Genomic DNA, 21,543 nt, shown 5'->3' with positions numbered 1-21,543 from the left:
GAGGTAGCTCAGGATAGAGAGGTAGCTCAGGATAGAGGGGCAACTCCGGACTGAAGGGCAGCTCCGGACAGAGAGACAGCTCTGGACTGAGGGGCAGTTCTGGATAAATGGCAGCTCTAAGCTAAGGGGCAGCTCATGGCTGGCTGACGGCTCTGGACGCTCATGGCTGGCTGACGGCTCTGGACGCTCATGGCTGGCTGACGGCTCTGGACGCTCATGGCTGGCTGACGGCTCTGGACGCTCATGGCTGGCTGACGGCTCTGGACGCTCATGGCTGGCTGACGGCTCTGGACGCTCATGGCTGGCTGACGGCTCTGGACGCTCATGGCTCGCTGACGGCTCTGGCTGCTCATGGCTCGCTGACGGCTCTGGCTGCTCATGGCTCGCTGACGGCTCTGGCAGATCCTGGCTCGCTGACGGCTCTGGCTGCTCATGGCTCGCTGACGGCTCTGGCTGCTCATGGCTCGCTGACGGCTCTGGCTGCTCATGGCTCGCTGGCGGCTCTGGCAGATCCTGTCTGGTTGGCGGCTCTGGCAGATAGTGTCTGGTTGGCGGCTCTGGCAGATCCTGTCTGGTTGGCGGCTCTGGCAGATCCTGTCTGGTTGGCGGCTCTGGCAGATAGTGTCTGGTTGGCGGCTCTGGCAGATCCTGTCTGGTTGGCGGCTCTGGCAGATCCTGTCTGGTTGGCGGCTCTGGCAGATCCTGTCTGGTTGGCGGCTCTGGCAGATCCTGACTGACGAATGGCTCTAGCGGCTCCTGACTGACGAACGGCTCTGACGGCTCGGGACAGACGGGCGGCTCTAATGGCTCGGGACAGACGGATGGCTCAGACGGCACTGGGCAGACGGATGGCTCAGACGGCACTGGGCAGACGGATGGCTCAGACGGCGCTGGGGAGACGGATGGCTCAGACGGCGCTGGGGAGACGGATGGCTCAGATGGCGCTGGGGAGACGGATGGCTCAGATGGCGCTGGAGAGACGGATGGCTCAGACGGCGTTGGGCAGACTACAGACTCTAGCCGACTGAGGCGCACTGTAGGCCTGGTGCGTGGTGCCGGAACTGGAGGTACCGGGCTGAGGACACGCACCTCAGGGCGAGTGCGGGGAGAAGGAACAGTGCGTACAGGGCTCTGGAGACGCACAGGAGGCTTAGTGCGTGGTGCAGGAACTGGTGGTACTGGACTGGAGACACGCACCATAGGGAGAGTGCGTGGAGGAGGAACAGGGCTCTGGAGACGCACTGGAAGCCTGGTGCGTGGTGTAGGCACTGGTGGTACTGGCCTGGAGCGGGGAGGTGGCGCCGGAAATGAGCACTGAGCACTGAGCCTGCCCAAACTTACCTGGTTGTATGCTCCCCGTCGCCCGACCAGTGCGGGGAGGTGGAATAACCCGCACCGGGCTATGTAGGCGAACCGGGGACACCATGCGTAAGGCTGGTGCCATGTAAGCCGGCCCGAGGAGACGCACTGGTGGCCAGATATGTAGGGCCGGCTTCATGACATCCGGCTCAATACTCAATCTAGCCCTGCCAGTGCGGGGAGGTGGAATAACCCGCACCGGGCTATGCACACGTACAGGAGACACCGTGCGCTCTACTGCGTAACACTGTGTCTGCCCGTACTCTCGCTCTCCACGGTAAGTACAGGGAGTAGGCGCATGTTTCCTACCTGACTTCGCCACTCTCCCTTTAAGCCCCCCCCCCCAAGAAATTTTTGGGGTTTACTCACAGGCTTCCTACCGCGTCGTCGTGCTGCCTCTATTCGCCGGTATCCCTCCTCGCACTGCGCCAGAGAATCCCAGGCGGGCTCCGGCACTCGCCCTGGGTCGATCGACCACCTGTCGATCTCCTCCCACGTAGTGTAGCCCAGATCCTTTTCCTGCTTCCGCGCTAGCTCCTCATATCGCCGCCTCTCTGCTTTCGCTGCCTCCAGCTCAGCTTTGGGGCGGCGATATTCTCCTGGTTGAGCCCAGGGTCCTTTTCCGTCCAATATTTCCTCCCATGTCCACGAGTCCTGGTTACTTTGTTGCGCTCTCCCACGCCGCTTGGTCCTAGGTGGGTGGGTGATTCTGTAACGATTGTCTAGTTCTTCCTCCTCCTCGGACGAGGAGAGGAGAGAAGGATCGGAGGACCAAAATGCAGCGGGTTGTGAATACATAATTAAGTTTATTAAAGTACAGACGAAAACCGAAAACACTTCAACAAACTACAAAATAAGAAAACGACGTAGACGAAACCTGAACATGGAACTTACATAAAGACACGAAGAACTCACGAACAGGAACAGACTACATCAAACGAACGAACAAACCGAAACAGTCCCGTGTGGTGCAACATACACAGACACGGAAGACAGGAGACAACCACCCACAAACAAACAATGTGACAACACCTACCTTAATATGATTCTCAATCAGAGGAGATGAAAACCACCTGCTTCTAATTGAGAACCATATCAGGTACCCATTAAACCAACATAGAAACACAAAACATAGACTGCCCACCCAAACTCACGTCCTGACCAACTAACACATACAAAAACTAACAGAAAACAGGTCAGGAACGTGACAGAGTGGCTTTGGATGTCTTTGAATGTCCTTGAGTGGCACAGCTAGAGCCCGGACTTGAACCCGATCGAACATCTATGCAGACCTGAAAATAGTTGTGCAGCGATGCTCCCCATCCAACCTGATAGAGCTTGAGAGGATCTGCAGAGAAGAATGTGAAACTTCCCAAATACAGGTGTGCCAAGCTTGTAGCATCATACCCAAGAAGACTCAAGGCTGTAATCGCTGCCAAAGGTGCGTCAACAAAGTACAGTAAAGGGTCTTAATACTTATCTAAATGTGCTCAGTTTTATCTTATTTTTTTATAACTTTGCAACAGTGTAAAAAAACAGTTTTTGCTTGTCATTATGGGGTATTGTGTGTAGATTGAGGAAAAAAACTATTTTAACCAATTTTAGAATATGGCTGTAACGTAACAAAATGTGGAAAGTCAAGGGGTTTGAATAATTTCCGAATGCACTGTACATGGTGCAAGTGACCAATACTGTTCAAGATTCTGTGCAAAATATTACAGCAATTGTGAAGATCTCCACAGACCTGCAACAACCTACAGTATGCATGCAATCTTGAACATGCACGCTTTATATGATTAGAGAAGAAAAAAATGTATAGTTACAGTAACCTCAATGTGGCCATGGATGTTACTAATTTTAAGATTGAATGTTACATTTGTTTTAAAGATTACTTTTGTAATACAGTAAATAGCCTAAAGTTACCAAATATCAACATTTAAAGGGGATTCATCTTCTGCCACTGACTTAGTCTGGTTTTAATTACAGTTTTTCTACAAATTAATAATTGCTGTGTTGGATTCACATCTCCATCTCAACCAAAAATCTAAATTAAAGAATAGGATTAAATCAATCAAATTTAAATATAGTTTGGTTTAGTCCTATTCTTTAACTTAGATTTTTTGGAGACGTGCACAGAAGGTACTATCCAAGCAGAAGATACATCTCCTTCAAATGTTGATACTGTATTTGGTTGCGTTGACAACCAAGCACATTTCAATATCACTACATATCATACAATTTAAAATCAACCAGAGCTTGAAACCCTAGACCTATTGTATTGTCTATTTTTAGGTTGAATTCTGTGTTGAATTGAAACAATAGATGTTGATGACTTTGCAACTGCTATATAGGCTTAAATAGCATTATTGATGATACATGAATGATAAAGTATGGTCACATTTCATTTGCTCTGTAAACCTACCCTTTGGAATGACTGATAGCAACAGTAAATCTATTTAGTTTTTATTGGAGATCTCAATCATTCTCACGATGGCACATTGGTAATAGTCAGTGACAATAGCTATGCAGGGCTTGGTTATAACCATGGTTGGGATACCAAAGGGTAGCTGAAGATCAATTCTCCAGTAGGTGCTGTGCCCAGCCTATTGTTTTTTTTCTTCTAATAGTGGATATAACATTGAAGATCTGACATTTTAAAAAGGTACAAATTCAACATATTTTACACAAGGTTTGTCTATGTTGAAATTTGGTTACCACTAACATGCTTCCATCCATTTCCATCCGTTTTATGCAAGTCATAACAAACAAATAATAATAATCACGACAGCTGTGATGGAAACAGGAAGTTTCGGTACAATTTTATAAATGCCGACAGATAATTTGTTCATTCACGATGGTGGGATCTTTTTGTGTCGGTAAAATTAATTATGCGAGAAATGGCGCTGGAAACACCTTTATGACAATTACATTTGACATTTTAGTCATTTAGCAGACGCTCTTATCAAGAGTGACTTACGGGAGCAATTAGGGTTAAGTGCATTGCTGAATGGCACATCGACAGACTTTTCACCTAGTCATCTCGGGGATTCGAACCAACAAGCTTTTGGTTACTGGGCTAAAGCTCTTAACCGCTAGGCTGTGCGCAAATATTGATATAAAAACCATCATATCGAAAGTAAACTTGGAGTCACGCGATGATCTGGTGTGTGGTCCTTCCACTACGAATCATGAAACCATGCAGTTTATTAGGCTACAGATTAAATAATTTATGATGAACTTCACAGGGTGGTGAAAGTAATAATCTCATTATGTAGACAGCCTTGCCACACTGTATCTTCTGGCTAGAGCGCACGTGCCAACCAGAGTAGGCAGATTTGCTATTTAACCCAACCGTTATTGTGACAAAACTATCGGTAGAGTTGAAAATGCAATGGAACCACATTGAACTTTAGATTATAATTCAGTACATGAAAGTGCACACGAAATGTACTTTTTCGTTTAAGTTATCACACACTGATTTTTATCTGCAACAAGTCAGTTTGGCGGAAACATACCACTGGTGAGAAAATTTGCATATTTTCTTTATGCAGATTTTTGAATATTCGCATTACAATCTGTTGCCAATTGGTGACAAAAGTTTGCAGACGACAACGGTCGGTGCTTGATCACCGACAACGATGAGACAGCCTATAGGGAGGTCATAGACCTGGCAGTGTGGTAAAAGGACAACAACCTCTCCCTCAACGGGATCAAGACAAAGGAGATGATCGTAGACTACAGGAAAAGGAGAGCCGAGCACGCCGCCATTCTCGTCGATGGAGCTGTGGTGGAGCAGGTCGAGAGCTTCAAGTTCCTTGGTGTCCACATCAACAACAAACTATCATGGTCAAAACACAACCAAGGCAGTCGTGAAGAGGGCACGACAACACCTATTCCCCCTCAGGAGCCTGAAAAGATTGGGCATGAGTCCTCAGATTCTCAAAAAGTTCTACAGCTGCACCATCGAGAGCATCACTGCCTGGTATGGCAAATGCTCTGCATCAGACCGCAAGGCGCTACAGAGGGTAGTGCGTACGGCCCGGTACATCACTGGGGCCAAGCTTCCAGCCATCCAGGACCTCTATACCAGGCTGTGTCAGAGGAAGGCCCTAAAAATTGCCAAAGACTCCAGCCACCCTAGACTATTCTCTCTGCTATCGCACGGCAAGTGGTACCAGATCGCCAAGTCTTAACATTCCTTAACAGCTTCCTCCCCCAAGCCATAAGACTGCTGAACAGCTAATCAAATGGCTATCCGAACTATTTCCATTGTCCCCCCCTTTCTTTTTAACGCTGCTGCTACTTGCAGTTTATTATCTATGCATAGTCACTTTACCCCTACCTACATGTACATATTACCTCGACTAACATGTACCCCAATATATTGACTCGGTACCGGTACCCCCATATATATAGCCTCGTTATTGTTATTTTATTTAAAAAAAATTAACTTTAGGTTATTTAGTAAATATTTTCTTAACTGCATTGTTGGTTGAGGGCTTGTAAATAAGCATTTCACAATAAGATTGTTGTATTCAGCGCATATTACAAATAACATTTGATTTGAAACCTGTGGTTAAAATTTTTCCCTAAAAACAACAGTTGATGTGGATGACTTTTTTCAAATCCAATGTATTTTCCACGTCACAATACCTTCAGACAAAGAATTTTCCAAATACGATTATGACAAGTATTTTTTGTAATTATCTGTGATCTAAAAAATGTGCTTTCAGCTGCCAGCACGCATCGCTCTTTCACTCAGTGTGAAGCGCTATGTGCTCTAAACAACTATTGGCTAGTTCTTCTGTCTGTAAAGAAACGGGTGGGGTATCGGTTGAGCTTGCTGCAATGATTGGATTAGAACAAGCTCTGTTTCAGTCACACGGTCACTCGTCTCATGGCACAAGTCTCCCTTCTCCAAACATTGTGTATGAATCAGAATCCGTAGCTAGTCATTGTTGTTCAATCTAATAATATCCTGCCGACTTTGCTGAAGCCATATGGTTGTTTTTTTCTGTCTACTTAGCCTGTCCGTATAATTATTCCATTGCTGACGACGTTATGTCACGATCCAAGCCCATGCTTGGTTGCTATTATTTTTCTCGCCCAGGTATGTTTATCAAGCGGCAGATCATTCGAAGATAAAATGACAAATGTCGATTGTTTATTTTAATTGTACAAATGTTGTGGCATAAGTGTCGGGAGAGAAAATGTTCGTTTGAATAGGACTAAGTAAGTAAATCATGTACATTTTCATCTATCGGGATAATTTACCTTTGAACAATGTGTGTGAAGGAACATAACGATGCGCTGTGAGATGCGCTCTAAGTGGTAGTATAGTAATGCACACTTGAGGAATAGGCTTTACTGGCATTTAAAGCGCACTTCTGGGTTTTCCGATCACGAGTAAATCCAATTACGAGTATCAAGTGTGATAAAACAGATACAATTATGACAAGATCGGCACACCGATACTCTGAACACCTCAACCCCTGTCCTGCACTGAAGTCTTACCTCAGTTAATCACTCAATGCTCAATGATCAGAATCCCTTCCAAAATCTAAAGTAGCTCTCTCATTCCCTTCCCCATTATATTTGACTATAAAGGTCTTTATTAAAAGGTTTTGGGTTAAAATAATATATCTTTGATGATTTTGAAAACAAGCTTTGTTGTCTCTGTGCGCCTTTACCGTGGGTCTCCTACATGGTGCTGTTTTGGTGATTGTTAAATCCGACTGATGGAAAAGGATATTTCAGCTTCATCACATAATTCTTACCTTGAATTTCTTGTCACCACTCTTTATTACGGCCAGGTTTAGGGACCGTACAAAGGCTAAATTGTCCTGCTTGGTCAGCCTCGAGATCAGGTCCTCTGTGATATATCTGATTCCCTGGATACTCTCTTCATCTATCCCGAAATGACGAAAAAGAGTGTTTCATCCAAACAGGTCAAAGGTGAAAGCAACACATTAAAGGAATTGTTGTAGCTAGCTAGTACCTGAATGTTTTGACCAGACTCGTCCTTCTCTACCTTCAATGGTCACAGTCTCTGCGAGTAGACAATCTTCATTCGCATCAGTAATGTCTAACTGGTGATTACTGTCCATCTTGGAGTGGGTTGTCCGGTGGAGAGGTAAACGGGTGGGATATGGAGTAAGGCTGTAAGGGTCCAACAGTGGTGAGCCCAGACTCTGTATCCTTAAGCTTACTTTGGCTCCTCTCCTGGGTGAGATCCTCTGGGTAACCCCCTTTTTCATTGTGAAGCTGTGAAGTGGGGGATTTGATCAATTTATGAAGCTAACATTAGGTAGCTGCTAGCAAAATTAATTAGCTAGCTATTTTATCTAGCTAAGTTACCTAGTGACTGTTGAATGAAGCTAGTCTTAAGTTCTACCATAGATAGCAGAGTCATATCAGGGATTTCCAGCAAACAAAAACCAATGAATCTGGCTAGAAGAAGTCAAGATATAAATAACTTTGTCGTTAGTTAGCTAGCTTGCTACTTAGTTAGCTAGCTGATTAACGTAACATACCCTAACTTTACAAATTTGTTTTATTCACAGTATCAGTGCGTTAACACAAGTCAAACCAACTAACGCTAGCAACAAACATTAACAATATCAAGCACTTGGGACGATAACATTAGCTAGTAAGGCTCTATCAAAAAGATGATTGAGATAAATTAGCTTTAAAGTTCCAAACCCTCATTGATTTGAATGGTGTCAGCAATTTTTATCTAACGTTAGCTAGCTAATTTCCCCCCAACATCGGCCACCCCCTAACTTCGGATACTTTCTAGCGGTTGGAGGACTAAATCACCTCGAGCTCAACATTTAAATGGACTGGAAAATAACGGTAAGTTTTGCGACTAAAGACACCCTTCTAGCTAGCTGACCACTGATTTTTATTGCAATTTATGTAAGTTAAGTTAGGTTGAGGGTTTTCAAAAAAGTAACATGTATACATACACGTTGTAACGTACGCTAACCCCATTCCGTACAAATGTGCGCAACCGCGACATTCAAACGAGGCTGCAAAGAAAACTAATGGGACTGTAGCGACTGTGTTGACATGAAAATCTGGGGTGTGAACTACGTTTCTATTCAAACATTGATTGACATGGTAATGGGTCTATAATATTGGAGAAAATGTGAAAAAACTGATCCCTCCGACGCTGTGCATAACGTACAGCACGCATAAAGCAACTAATTCTGTCTTACAGCCTCTCTCCACCAAGTGTAGCACTTCTCTCACCTTTTAAAAACAAGAAATGGAGAGGGTAAGGTGGGATACCTAGTAATTTTTTGCGTCATCACTGCAAGCTATCATGACTCTCAAAAGCCGCTGTTTACTTCAAGATCACTTTAACACCTCCCTAAACCTGATTCAAATTTGACACAGACCTTCAAATATGTATGTAATGACACATTATATAAACTATTTATCGTGTTTTATTTACATTTTAGAGGCGATAAGGTGATAAGTTGGACAGTGAGTGAAAAAATACGTTTCCCCACACGACATCTCTACTCACTATCACGCAATAGGTTTCGCTTCCCCCCCATTTTTAAAAAGACCCGACAGAGCTCATTGCCTTCTTGAATCATGCAGAGATGGGCATCATGAAGGTCTCGTCATTGACTTTGTTGGAAAAGAGAGAAATTGTGCTTTACAATCGATCTGGAAGTATTACGTTTTTTGGGCGCTAAAATAAGGTCAATTGTACGGACCAGCACGATGTACAAAAGTGAGTTATTTTACGATATAACATAAACTTTGACTACGCGACAGACCAAACAACATTTAATATCCAACTTTTTACCTCAAATATAGTTAACGGATTTGCTAATGTTGCTAGCTTGGTTGCTAAATGTTGATATAACTGCTAAGTAAGCAAAAAGGAAATAAATTGTAAGCGTTAGATAATACATATGAAAACAACAAAATGTTGTCAAGCTTTTACCGTATCAAAATTGGAGTCCTCTGATGGGGGCGTTTTGCACAATCTGCAAAAATTCTATTTGAACCATGAACTTTTTGACACCTATCACTGTAGGCTATGTTTAATCTTACAACAGCTACAGTACATAGAGGCAGTATTTAGTCAAATGTTACAATGTATGCATCAATATTAAACTAATTGGGACACTAATTTTCATTACAGATATCAAACAAAAAACGTCGGTACACTTTCAGTTATTGTGATCATCATCACCTTTCAATGCCTTAGCTCTGAAATGTAAATGTTTATACATATTCAGATTAAGTTATCTTTCTAAAACGTGTATTGTGTGCCAAGTTATTTAGCGACATGTATTTACCACCACAGCATGGAGAAAGTCAAGAGAAAGCAGTGGAGTGAGATGGACATTTTCCATGCCATGGAGGACTGCGGGGCAGGGATGGCTAGCCGCCAGGCTGCCAAGGTTAGGCATCTTTTGTTTTTAGGAGATTACCACGTGTATGTGAATTTTATCTGCTAGTAACAGTTTTATTTTCTTACCTACCAAGGTGCATGATGTACCTCGGCAGACCGTGGCAGATTGGCTGAGCGGCCGGCCGGGTAACCCATGGTTGTCGCAGTGGACCACCCACATCGCTTGCACCAGAGGATGAACATTATCTGGTGCAGTACAGTATCTACTGCGCCAGCCATGTATCTACTGCGCAAGTATTTGGTGTTCTATGTGTTATTGTATGTAGAATGCTGGACTGACTGTTCTCAATGTGTGTGATGTAAATGTGGATGTGTATGGTGATGCCAAAACAAACATTTTCATCCTGGATGGACAATTTTATATTCTATTCTATTCTAGGTTTCGGCACCCAGGGGAAACAATCCCACCGCTGGGGAAAAGGTGGTGGGAAATGTTCAGGAAGAGGCACAAGAACCTGAGCTTGAGGAGGCCGGACAACCTAGTTAGGGGGAGAGCTGAGTGTGCCACACGTCTGACGATAGACACCTTCTTTATTTCTTATGAGAAGCACTTGGAAGAGAGTGGATTGAGGGAGAAACCTAGAACAAATCTATAACTGCGATGAGTCTGGGTTTCGTAGCGACCAGAGCAGGCACAAAGTGCTGGCTCCCCGGGGCGCAAAACACATGTACTAGCAGGCTCCGGGGACCAAGGAGCACATCAGTGCTGGCCTGCTTCAACACAGCTGGGGAGGATGTCCCCCCCATTTATCATCTACCCGAAGTGTTTCCTCGGTTGCCACTACACACTGGAAGGCCCCCCCCCCAAGCCTTGTATGGACGGTCAAACAGTGGCTACATTGACAGGGACCTGTTCAGGAAGTGGTTTAGGTAGCCTAGTGGTTAGAGCGTTGGACTTGTAACCGAAAGGTTGCAAGATCGAATCCCTGAGCTGACAAGGTAAAAATCTGTTGTTCTGCCTCTGAAAAAGGCAGTTAACCCACTGTTCCTAGGCAGTCATTGAAAATAAGAATTTGTTCTTAACTGACTTGCCTAGTTCAATAAAAGTTAAAATACATTTAAAAAAATGGACACGAGCCACATGGACCCGGAGGTGCTCGCAGCAGCACTAAGGGAAGGGGTTATACCTCTTTGTCTTCCAACACACTCCAAGGTAGCTGGAGACCTCAGCCATATTGACCACTCCTACATTGTAAACAAATCTGAATTTGCCAGAGTATTCCGCTACCCGTACCAGCACTGCAAGGACATGCGCTACGTGGTGGAAGGGTTTAAGAAGTATGGCCTTTTCCCTTTTGACCCTTCAGCCATTGAAGTGTCCCGTTTAATGGCGTCTCGGTCCCTACCGGGTCCCACTACCGCCTCTCCTGGAACCAGTAGCACTGTACCGTCTATCAGCACCTCCTCCCCAGCGACCACAGGAGGACCCTCAGCCCCTGCTCCAGTCCCAGTCCTTGCTCCAGCCCTAGCTCTAGAAGAACACCCCCTAATAGAGGGGGGGCTGATAGCAAAGGACCTGAGGCACATCCTTACTGTCCTGAAGTATCGGCTAGACCAATACAGAAGACTCCCTGTGGTCGTCACATGCCTCACCGGGGAAGAATACACGCGCCAGTGGCAGGAGAGGGGTGAGAAGGAGAGGGCGGAGGAGAAAGAGCGCGTCGGGCAGCCATCAGAACACAGAGGGCACAGGAGAGGGCTGCCATGGATGAGACCATTGACGCCATCGCCTCCGCTGGACCTCCCGCTGGAACCACTCCTGACAGCTGCATCACCACCGTCAGTGCCTCCCAGTGTGCAACACCTGTAGGACCCCCCAGCTACAGAAGAAGGCCACGTGCCTATTCTCCCGGCCACACCATCATCGGCCCCTTAACCCCACCATTACAAACACCAGCTCCTCCAAGCCATCGTCAGCGGTTTCGTCCACCACCACCACCACATCACCCCCCCTGTCTGTCACCACCAAACCGGCCTACCAACTTTCTCTCTCTCATTTGTATCAATTACTATTGTTGCTGTAGTACTTCTACATTTTGCAAAACCATGTTAATCAATTTGATGTGTTTTGTTTCCAAATAAAAGAAGACACCACTCGCTGTGCTCACTGCGGGGAGCGTGATCCACCTGCAAGCTCCCCGTAAGAGTGTAGGCCCGAGACTTCTGCCAGCACTGGTTCCACTGCAGGTGTGTAGAGTGAGATCTATAGTTAGCGGTGGAGCTGGATTTTTGTGACAATATAGGGGTGGAGGTTGAGATTTAATTCTTTGTTTTCTTTGTTTTGTTTGTTTTCATATGAAATTATTTATTTGTAAAAAAAAAAATGACATGTCTAAAATATAATACACTGCTCAAAAAAATAAAAGGGAACACTTAAACAACACAATGTAACTCCAAGTCAATCACACTTCTGTGAAATCAAACTGTCCATTTAGGAAGCAACACTGATTGACAATAAATTTCACATGCTGTTGTGCAAATGGAATAGACAACAGGTGGAAATTATAGGCAATTAGCAAGACACCCCCAATAAAGGAGTGGTTCTGCAGGTGGTGACCACAGACCACTTCTCAGTTCCTATGCTTCCTGGCTGATGTTTTGGTCACTTTTGAATGCTGGCGGTGCTTTCACTCTAGTGGCAGCATGAGACGGAGTCTACAACCCACACAAGTGGCTCAGGTAGTGCAGCTCATCCAGGATGGCACATCAATGCGAGCTGTGGCAAGAAGGTTTGCTGTGTCTGTCAGCGTAGTATCCAGAGCATGGAGGCGCTACCAGGAGACAGGCCAGTACATCAGGAGACGTGGAGGAGGCCGTAGGAGGGCAACAACCAAGCAGCAGGACCGCTACCTCCGCCTTTGTGCAAGGAGGAGCACTGCCAGAGCCATGCAAAATGACCTCCAGCAGGCCACAAATGTGCATGTGTCTGCTCAAACGGTCAGAAACAGACTCCATGAGGGTGGTATGAGGGCCCGACGTCCACAGGTGGGGGTTGTGCTTACAGCCCAACACCGTGCAGGACTTTTGGCATTTGCCAGAGAACACCAAGATTGGCAAATTTGCCACTGGCGCCCTGTGCTCTTCACAGATGAAAGCAGGTTCACACTGAGCACATGAGCACATGTGACAGAGTCTGGAGACGCCGTGGAGAACGTTCTGCTGCCTGCAACATCCTCCAGCATGACCGGTTTGGCAGTGGGTCAGTCATGGTGTGGGGTGGCATTTCTTTGGGGGGCCGCACAGCCCTCCATGTGCTCGCCAGAGGTAGCCTGACTGCCATTAGGTACCGAGATGAGATCCTCCGACCCCTTGTGAGACCATATGCTGGTGCGGTTGGCCCTGGGTTCCTCCTAATGCAAGACAATGCTAGACCTCATGTGGCTGGAGTGTGTCAGCAGTTCCTGCAAGAGGAAGGCATTGATGCTATGGACTGGCCCGCCCATTCCCCAGACCTGAATTCAATTGAGCACATCTGGGACATCATGTCTCGCTCCATCCACCAATGCCACGTTGCACCACAGACTGTCCAGGAGTTGGCGGATGCTTTAGTCCAGGTCTGGGAGGAGATCCCTCAGGAGACCATCCGCCACCTCATCAGGAGCATGCCCAGGCGTTGTAGGGAGGTCATACAGGCACGTGGAGGCCACACACACTACTGAGCCTCATTTTGACTTGTTTTAAGGACATTACATCAAAGTTGGATCAGCCTGTAGTGTGGTTTTCCACTTTAATTTTGAGTGTGACTCCAAATCCAGACCTCCATGGGTTGATAAATTTGATTTCCATTGATAATTTTTGTGTGATTTTGTTGTCAGCACATTCAACTATGTAAAGAAAAAAGTTATTTTAGTGTTCCCTTTATTTTTTTGAGCAGTGTATACATTTATTCAACCCATCTGGTGCATTTCTTCCTTTACTTTCCAAGTGCATCTTTGCAACAAACTCCAACAGTGTTTAAGTTGTTTATGTCAATGCATATGACTGAAATTAAAGTTCTATTCATTTAAACAAATGTATATTTTAGTATTAAACTTTACTTTCTCAAAACATAAGATTAATCTATAAAACAAATTATGACACATTATTTGGTTACAACACTGAATATGTTGATGAAGAAACATTTTTTAAGAGTCCACAGGAGGGCGCAACGGGCTACGCAATGAAAAGTTGACATGCGAGTAAAAACATTTTTTTTACCAGAAGGCTAGCCAACTATCTAGTAAACACTTCGGATACGGGGTTGGCTTCTCATTTTTTATGTGGATAACGTTAGTATTTCCACTGAAATGTCAAACATGCTAATTGCTGACCCGTTAGCTAACGTTAACATTTTTATGACACCAATAATCACAAAACATTGATGGCTTGATCACAAGATAACACTGTTGAAGGTAATATATTTCTTAAACGCTGTTGAATATACCGATAATACGGGGTTCCACGCTAACGTTAGTATTCTTTTGAACTTAACATTAATTGGGGTAACGTTATTTAGTAACTAGTTAACGTTCCTAGCTATAACGGTACTGTAGCTATAAAACGTTAGGTAGAGAACATTGAACAGAACAAGGTTACGTCAATAACTAAATGTTGGCAAAAATGCAGACAGAACCTTAGCTATAGTCCCTAGCTATCAACTCACATTTTTGTGACTGTTTGTGATCCTCGGTCTTGTGTGTGTGAATTTAACGGCTAACATTACCGTAGCCAGCTAACCAACTGCCTCCATAGTAACCAAAGCGATACAAAGCACTTTACAACTTGACCAAATACTACTACTTCTTCGATGAGGTCTAACGGCGTTTGGCATCCAATAAATGTTCCATTACCGCCACCTACTAGACTGGAGTACAACTTCCTTATACTTTGCTTGAAAAAATAAATAAACAAATACCCTACCATCTAACAATACACTCACAAAAAAATACAAAATAACACCACCCTACTCCACTATTTAAATATATTTTGGGGTGTGTGAAATCAATTGGGAGGCTGAGAGGGAACAGTGTGATGACCCTATTATAGTTGAAGAGATAATTTATTCTACTGAACACCTTAAAAATAATACGTTTCCTGGGACTGATGGTATATCTGCTGAGTTTTACAAAACTTTTTCTCAACAGTTAGCCCCATTTCTGTTGGAGGTCTTTTCTGAAAGCAAATAATGCTCTCCCTCCCAGTTTGACTCAAGGTCTGATTACATTAATACCTAAGCCCAAGAAATACTTACTTCTACTCGATAATTACCGTCCAATCTGTCTGCTCAATAATGACTACAAAATATTAGCCTCTATATTAGCAAGAAGAATGAAGGCAGTATTGGACTCAATTATAGAAGAGACCCAATCTGGCTTCATGAGGAATAGACATATACAGTTGAAGTCGGAAGTTTACAGACACTTAGGTTGGAGTCATTAAAACTAGTTTTTCAACTTGTTAACAAACTATAGTTTTGGCAAGTCAGTTAGGACATCTACTTTGTGCATGACACAAGTAATTTTTCCAACAATTGTTTACAGACAGATTATTTCACTTATAATTCATTGTATCACAATTCCAGTGGGTCAGAAGTTTACATACACTAAGTTGACTGTGCCTTTAAACAGCTTGGAATATTCCAGAAAATGATGTCATGGCTTTAGAAGCTTCTGATAGGCTAATTGACATAATTTGAGTCAATTGGAGGTGTACCTGTGGATGTATTTCAAGGCCTACCTTCAAACACAGTGCCTCTTTGCTTGACATCATGGGAAAATGTAAAGAAATCTGGAAAAAAATTGTAGACCTCCACAAGTCTGGTTCATCCTTGGGAGCAATTTCCAAACGCCTGAAGGTACCACGTTCATCTGTACAAACAATAGTACGCAAGTATAAACACCATGGGACCACGCAGCCGTCATACCGCTAAGGAAGGAGACGCGTTCTGTCTCCGAGAGATGAACGTACTTTGGTGCGAAAAGTGCAAATCAATCCCAGAACAACAGCAAAGGACCCTGTGAAGATGCTGGAGGAAACAGGTACAAAGTATCTATATCCACAGTAAAACGAGTCCTATATCGACACAACCTGAAATGCCGCTCAGCAAGGAAGAAGCCACTGCTCCAAAACCGCCATAAAAAAGCCAGACTACGGTTTGCAACTGCACATGGGGACGAAGATTGTACTTCCGGCGCCGACAGAGATGACCACCTCGTTTCACGTTCCTAGGAAACTATGCAGTATTTTGTCTTTTTATGTATTATTTCTTACATTGTTACCCCAGGAAATCTGAAGTTTTATTACATACAGCCGGGAGGAACTTTTGGATATAAGAGCAACGTCAACTTACCAACATTACGACAAGGAATACGACTTTCACGAGGCGGATCCTCTTTTTGGTCCACTACCCAGGGCAATGGATCGGATCCCAGCCGGCGACCCAAAACAACGGCGCCGCAGAAGGGGCAGACGGAGCGGTCTTCTGGTCAGGCTCCGTAGACGGACTCCCAAGTATACTACTCGCCAATGTCCAGTCTCTTGACAACAAGGTAGACGAAATCCGAGCAAGGGTTGCCTTCCAGAGAGACATCAGAGATTGTAACGTTCTTTGTTTCATGGAAACATGGCAGCGCCTCTTCAACCTCAGCAGGTTGAAGAAATTTGGCTTGTCACCAAAAACACTCACAATCTTTTACAGATGCACAATCGAGAGCATCCTGTCAGGCTGTATCACCGCCTGGTATGGCAACTGCTCCGCCCACAACCATAAGGCTCTCCAGAGGGTAGTGAGGTCTGCACAACGCATCACCGGGGGCAAACTACCTGCCCTCCAGGACACCTACACCACCTGATGTCACAGGAAGGCCAAAAAGATAATCAAGGACAACAACCACCCGAGCCACTGCTCGTAATACCATCAACATTGTGCATCGCCTCGGCAAGAAGCAACAGCAAAACGATTCAAGACCAAGGGGTATCATCATCCTCTTCACTGCCAGATTCTACAGGGATGCTGTCTGGAAAGCTGCTAAGAAGAACGCCTTCCTTCAGAGCCATGGTATGCGTTTCGCCGAGCATCTCAGCCCGAAGGACATAGAAAGAAGGAACAAGTTGTGGCCAACGATCAAGAAAGCACGAAATTAGGGAAAGGCTGCTTTCTTTGTCAGAGGACGAGGCTTCATCAACGGTTCAGAAATCCATATTCCTCCCTATAATCTCACCAGAATGAACAGATTGATGGTTTCGACCATGGTATTCTCATTTTCCTTGTATTGTTTAACTTTACCTAACAAGCATCAGGTGACTATTTTTCGGAATACTCAGGTACTTCAATTTATTAGTTTGTTCTTGTATGACCAGAAGGCCTATTTTGTTTACAAACTTACGAAGAAGACTGAAAGTTGTATTTATTTTTTATGTATACAATAACTAAGATATTGTTTTAAAGGGCATACAGGTCTGCTCTGACTTTACACGGTTATTGTTCTATTTAGTTATTAATACTTATTTCCAAGTGAAAAAGGTCTTAGGAACATGTATATGTAAAACATTTTTTATTCAATTTTTTTTATGATCAGTTTTCATATGCACTTAAAATAGTAGGTACCCTTTCATTTAAATTATTATTTTGTATTTTATTTATCAGAATAGTTCCTGATTACACTAAAGAGGTCTCTCTTACTACAAAGAACCCTTGGTTTGGTCTTGAACATAAGTTTCAGTTGAGTTGAATTTCAAAAGCTGGATAACATTGTCGTGACGCTGTATTAGTTAATGTGACGACTGCTGCTCATCAAATGATTAACGGTTTATAATTGCGTGATTAAATGAATCAGGCAATTATTAACTCATTAACCTGGGGCACCATGGTAAAATTAGTTTTATTGAGTTTCAAAGAATATCAGAATATCGATTTTACAACAGTCGCTAATTAATCAATTTCCTCTACAGTCTCATTCTGAACATCGCATAATCCGAAAATCTGCACAAACCTGAGTCACACCAATGAGCTTGTACCACACCAATTTTAGTTGATTATTTATTTACTACAAAGCTAAAATTATAATAAAAGATACACATACACAAAAACACAGTCTAGGCTATTGATTAGAACTTAGTACAATGGGCCAACACACTCTGGTGCGTCACCCAAAATGGGGATTTAAAAGAGAGAGAAACAGAGAAAGTACACGAGAGAAATATACATTTGGGTGCATTTGTCAGCTATGCTTATTTTAACCCTAACCTTGCCCTGAACTGCCGTTCTTATGGGTCAGAATATAATGATGTAATTACGTGTTTAAGGTCTCCGCTGGGGGTCTCTGCGTGGACCGTTTCGTCTTTTCGGATGGCGCACTTCTCTGGTTGTCCGCACGATGTCAGTGTCCTTTTTGCTTAGTGGTCTGAATCCTCGCCCTTGTTCTGAAAGGAGTCTTCTGAGGAAAGCCAGCCCTGTAGCTCAGGGCTCACAGCGTAGGAATGAAAACAGTGTAGGTACACGCTTCGATGGGGAGTGGAGACCGGGTGATCAGTTCTAAATTCACCCTCTTAGACGCAGCTACTCATCCGTAGCATGGATAGAATAAGGTTCCTTTGTCTTCAACCTCGTTTTGCGTTTTGGGTTCGTTGACTACTCAGACCTTGGCTGCAGCTCGGGTCACTTAGTCTGATATGTTAATTCTTAACTCACATGTCCTATACCCTCGGGTCAGAAGTGGGCGTAACCGCCTTTAGGGCAATTCTCTGGGCTACCAAGTTATGAGGCAAGGTCTAGATTTTACTCAGATCCAATTAACTTCACATTTCATGTTTACAAAAACATTCTCTTTGATTTGGACATTTTCCACACAACGTACAATGTATAAACATCAAGCACATATTAGGAAAACTCTTAAAGTTACAATGTTTTCATTATAACGTCGTCCTTTGACTTTTAATAACATAACAAAAATTATATTAATATTCCATCTATCGTCATTACCACCATTGTTCCAAAGTCCATTTATTGCATGTTTAATGTTCTGAGGCCGGTTCTCCATAGTGAGAGGACAAAGGAATTTTGTCTGTTGCCTAAGATTTACAATGTGCGTGAGGGGTCATAAAACCCCCACATCTTCATACCCCTAGATCTCTCCTCCTCTGTTGGGGTGAGAGACAATCTGTAGGGTTGTGGTCTCATGTAACCTGACCTGATCAGGACAGTCATGACAACATCTCGCTCAGAGTTTATGGAATAAGCTATTTTCACTTTAAGTTGACTTAAATGGTGCAGATCTCGGTACCTTATACGTTCACTGCTCCTACGTTTTTGACTCATCCTACTACAGTTTATACTTTTATAGTGAAGGGCGGCTCCGGCAGCGCCGTAGTGAAAGGCGGCTCCGGCAGCACCGTAGTGAAAGGCGGCTCCGGCAGCTCCTAACTGACGGGCGGCTCCGGCAGCTCCTGACAGACGGGCGGCTCCGGCAGCTCAGGACAGACGGTCGGCTCCGGCAGCTCAGGACAGACGGGCGGCTCCGGCAGCTCAGGACAGACGGGCGGCTCTGACCTGGAGAGAGAACCTGGAGGGAGGAGACGGAGAGACAGCCTGGTGCGTGGGGCTGCCACAGGACCCACCAGGCTGGGGAGACCTACAGGAGGCCTGGTGCATGGAGGAGGCACCGGATGGACCGAGCTGTGGGGGAGCACTGGAGCTCTGGTGCTCAGCCTTGGCACCACTCCTCCAGGCTGGATGACCACTTTAGCCCGGACCATCCAGAGTGCAGGCACAGGTTGAACCGAGCTGTGGGTGAGCACTGGAGATCTGGTGCATACTACTCGCACCTCTCCCTTAGGCTCAATGCCCACATTCGCCTGGTACGGGCGGAGCGCAGGCATAGGATGCACTGCACCCTCCCAGCGCCCCGGAGACACAGCACGCAGAGCCGGCGCAGGATACCCTGGGCCGAAACGGTGTACCGGAGACCAGACACGCTGAGCCGGCACAATACGCCCTGGCTGGATGCCCACACTCGCATGACACTTGCTGGGGGCTGGCCTATAGCGCACCGGGCTATGAGCGCGTACTGGCGACACCGTGCGCTTAACACGGTCCCTGACCAGTAACGCGCTGCTTACGATAAGCACGAGGAGTGGGCTCAGGTCTCCAACCTGACTCTGCCACATTCCTCGTGTGCCCCCCCCCCAAAGAAATTGGGGGCTGCCTCTCGTGCCTGTCGCGCTGCCGTGCTACCTCCTCATATCGCCGCCGCTCAGCTTTCGCTGCCTCCAGTTCTTCCTTGGGGGGGCGATATTCCCCAGCCTGTGCCCAGGGTCCCTTGCCATCTAGTATCTCCTCCCATGTCCATGAGTCCAGATTGCACTGCTCCCGTTTACCACGCTGCTTGGTCTGGAGTTGGTGGGTGTTTCTGTAACGAATCTCGTCTGGTGAAGGAGAAGAGGACCAAAATGCAGCGTGGTAAGTGTTCATCATATTTTAATACCAAACTGAACACCACACAAAATAACAATGAATGAGAAAACGAAACAGTTCGTTAGGTGAACAGACACTAAACAGAAAATAAACACCCACAACCAAAATGGGGAAAACAGGCTACCTAAATATGATTCTCAATCAGAGACAACGATCGACAGCTGCCTCTGATTGAGAACCATATCAGGCCAGACATAGAAATATAACAACATAGAAAAAAGAAAATAGACTACCCACCCCAACTCACGCCCTGACCAACCTAACACAAAACATAAAAAAAGAACTAAGGTCAGAACGTGACAATTTGGGCATAACCTTTACAAAGGATCAAAAGCCTAGAGGCTTTATTAAAAAAACCCAGGTGAAGCTAAATCAATGGCTACAGAGGGACTTATCTTTAAAAGAAAGTCCTAATAACCAAAGCTGAAGGTATCTCTAGACTAACATATGGCGCTCTATCTTTATATATTGACAGTAAAATAAGCAAGGAGATAGACCAGATGCTTTTCAACTTTCTGTGGAGAAACCGTACCCATTACATTAGGAAAACTGTTGTAATGAACACTTTTGAGAATGGTGGGCTAAATTTCCTGGACTTTACTACCTTAAATAATAATTTTAAGATCAATTGGATAAAACAATTCCTAAGAAGACCCACTTCTATGTGGAATTTTATTCCTAATCATGTCTTCTCTACTTTTGGTGGCCTTAACTTTATTGTTGGTTTGCAATTATAATATTGACAAAGTTCCAGTGAAACTTTCTGCTTTTCATCGGCAGGTTTTGTCATGGTCCTTAATTTATAAGCATAATTTTTCTCCACACAGATATTATTTATGGAATAATCGGGATATATTGTATAAAAATACTTCTTTGTTTTTAGAACATTGATTCCGAAATAATATCCTATTGGTGAGCCAACTGGTAAATGCAGAGGGTCTTTTGCTCAGTTATAAGGAATTCTTATCACTTTTCAATATCCCTGTAACACCTAAAGATTTTGCAATTGTTTAGATGCCATTCCCTCAGGTGTTGCTTTATTATTCAGGAACGTGTCAAGACCTGACCCTCAGAGCCTACCTTCCGTTGACCCTGTTGACTCATCAGTAGGAAAGATTTGTTTCTCTTTTGGTCCATTCAACAACAGAGCGATATGAACCTTGTTTCAGCAGGATGTTGTATCTATCTATACCTTATGTCATGCCTAATTGGAATGGATTTATTGATAATATCAGTTGAAAAAAAGTTTGGATGTTGCCACACACATACCTACTTGTTAACAAAATTAAGGAAGTTT

The 21,543-nt window shown here is 44.6% G+C and overlaps 1 protein-coding gene across 6 annotated transcripts in view; it reads right to left on the bottom strand.

Moving 5' to 3' along the window:
- The window catches only part of cntrl (centriolin), a 105,567-nt gene extending 91,010 nt beyond the window's left edge, over positions 1-14,557 (bottom strand). For all 6 annotated transcript variants that reach the window (XR_011675100.1, XM_071402350.1, XM_071402348.1 and 3 more), the window contains exons 1-3: positions 14,439-14,557; positions 7,358-7,623; positions 7,137-7,267 (exon numbers count right to left, since the gene is read on the bottom strand). Coding sequence is in view for 5 of the 6 variants with exons in the window: in XM_071402350.1 (XP_071258451.1) it covers positions 7,137-7,267; positions 7,358-7,616 (390 nt within the window). In the remaining variant the exon portion in view is untranslated. The remainder of the gene's footprint in view (positions 1-7,136; positions 7,268-7,357; positions 7,624-14,438) is intronic.
- Between the last annotated feature and the right edge of the window lie 6,986 nt (positions 14,558-21,543).

The sequence above is a fragment of the Salvelinus alpinus genome, chromosome 5, assembly GCF_045679555.1.
Source record: "Salvelinus alpinus chromosome 5, SLU_Salpinus.1, whole genome shotgun sequence".
NCBI lineage: Eukaryota > Metazoa > Chordata > Actinopteri > Salmoniformes > Salmonidae > Salvelinus > Salvelinus alpinus.
This window is presented reverse-complemented; position numbering and strand designations above follow the sequence as displayed.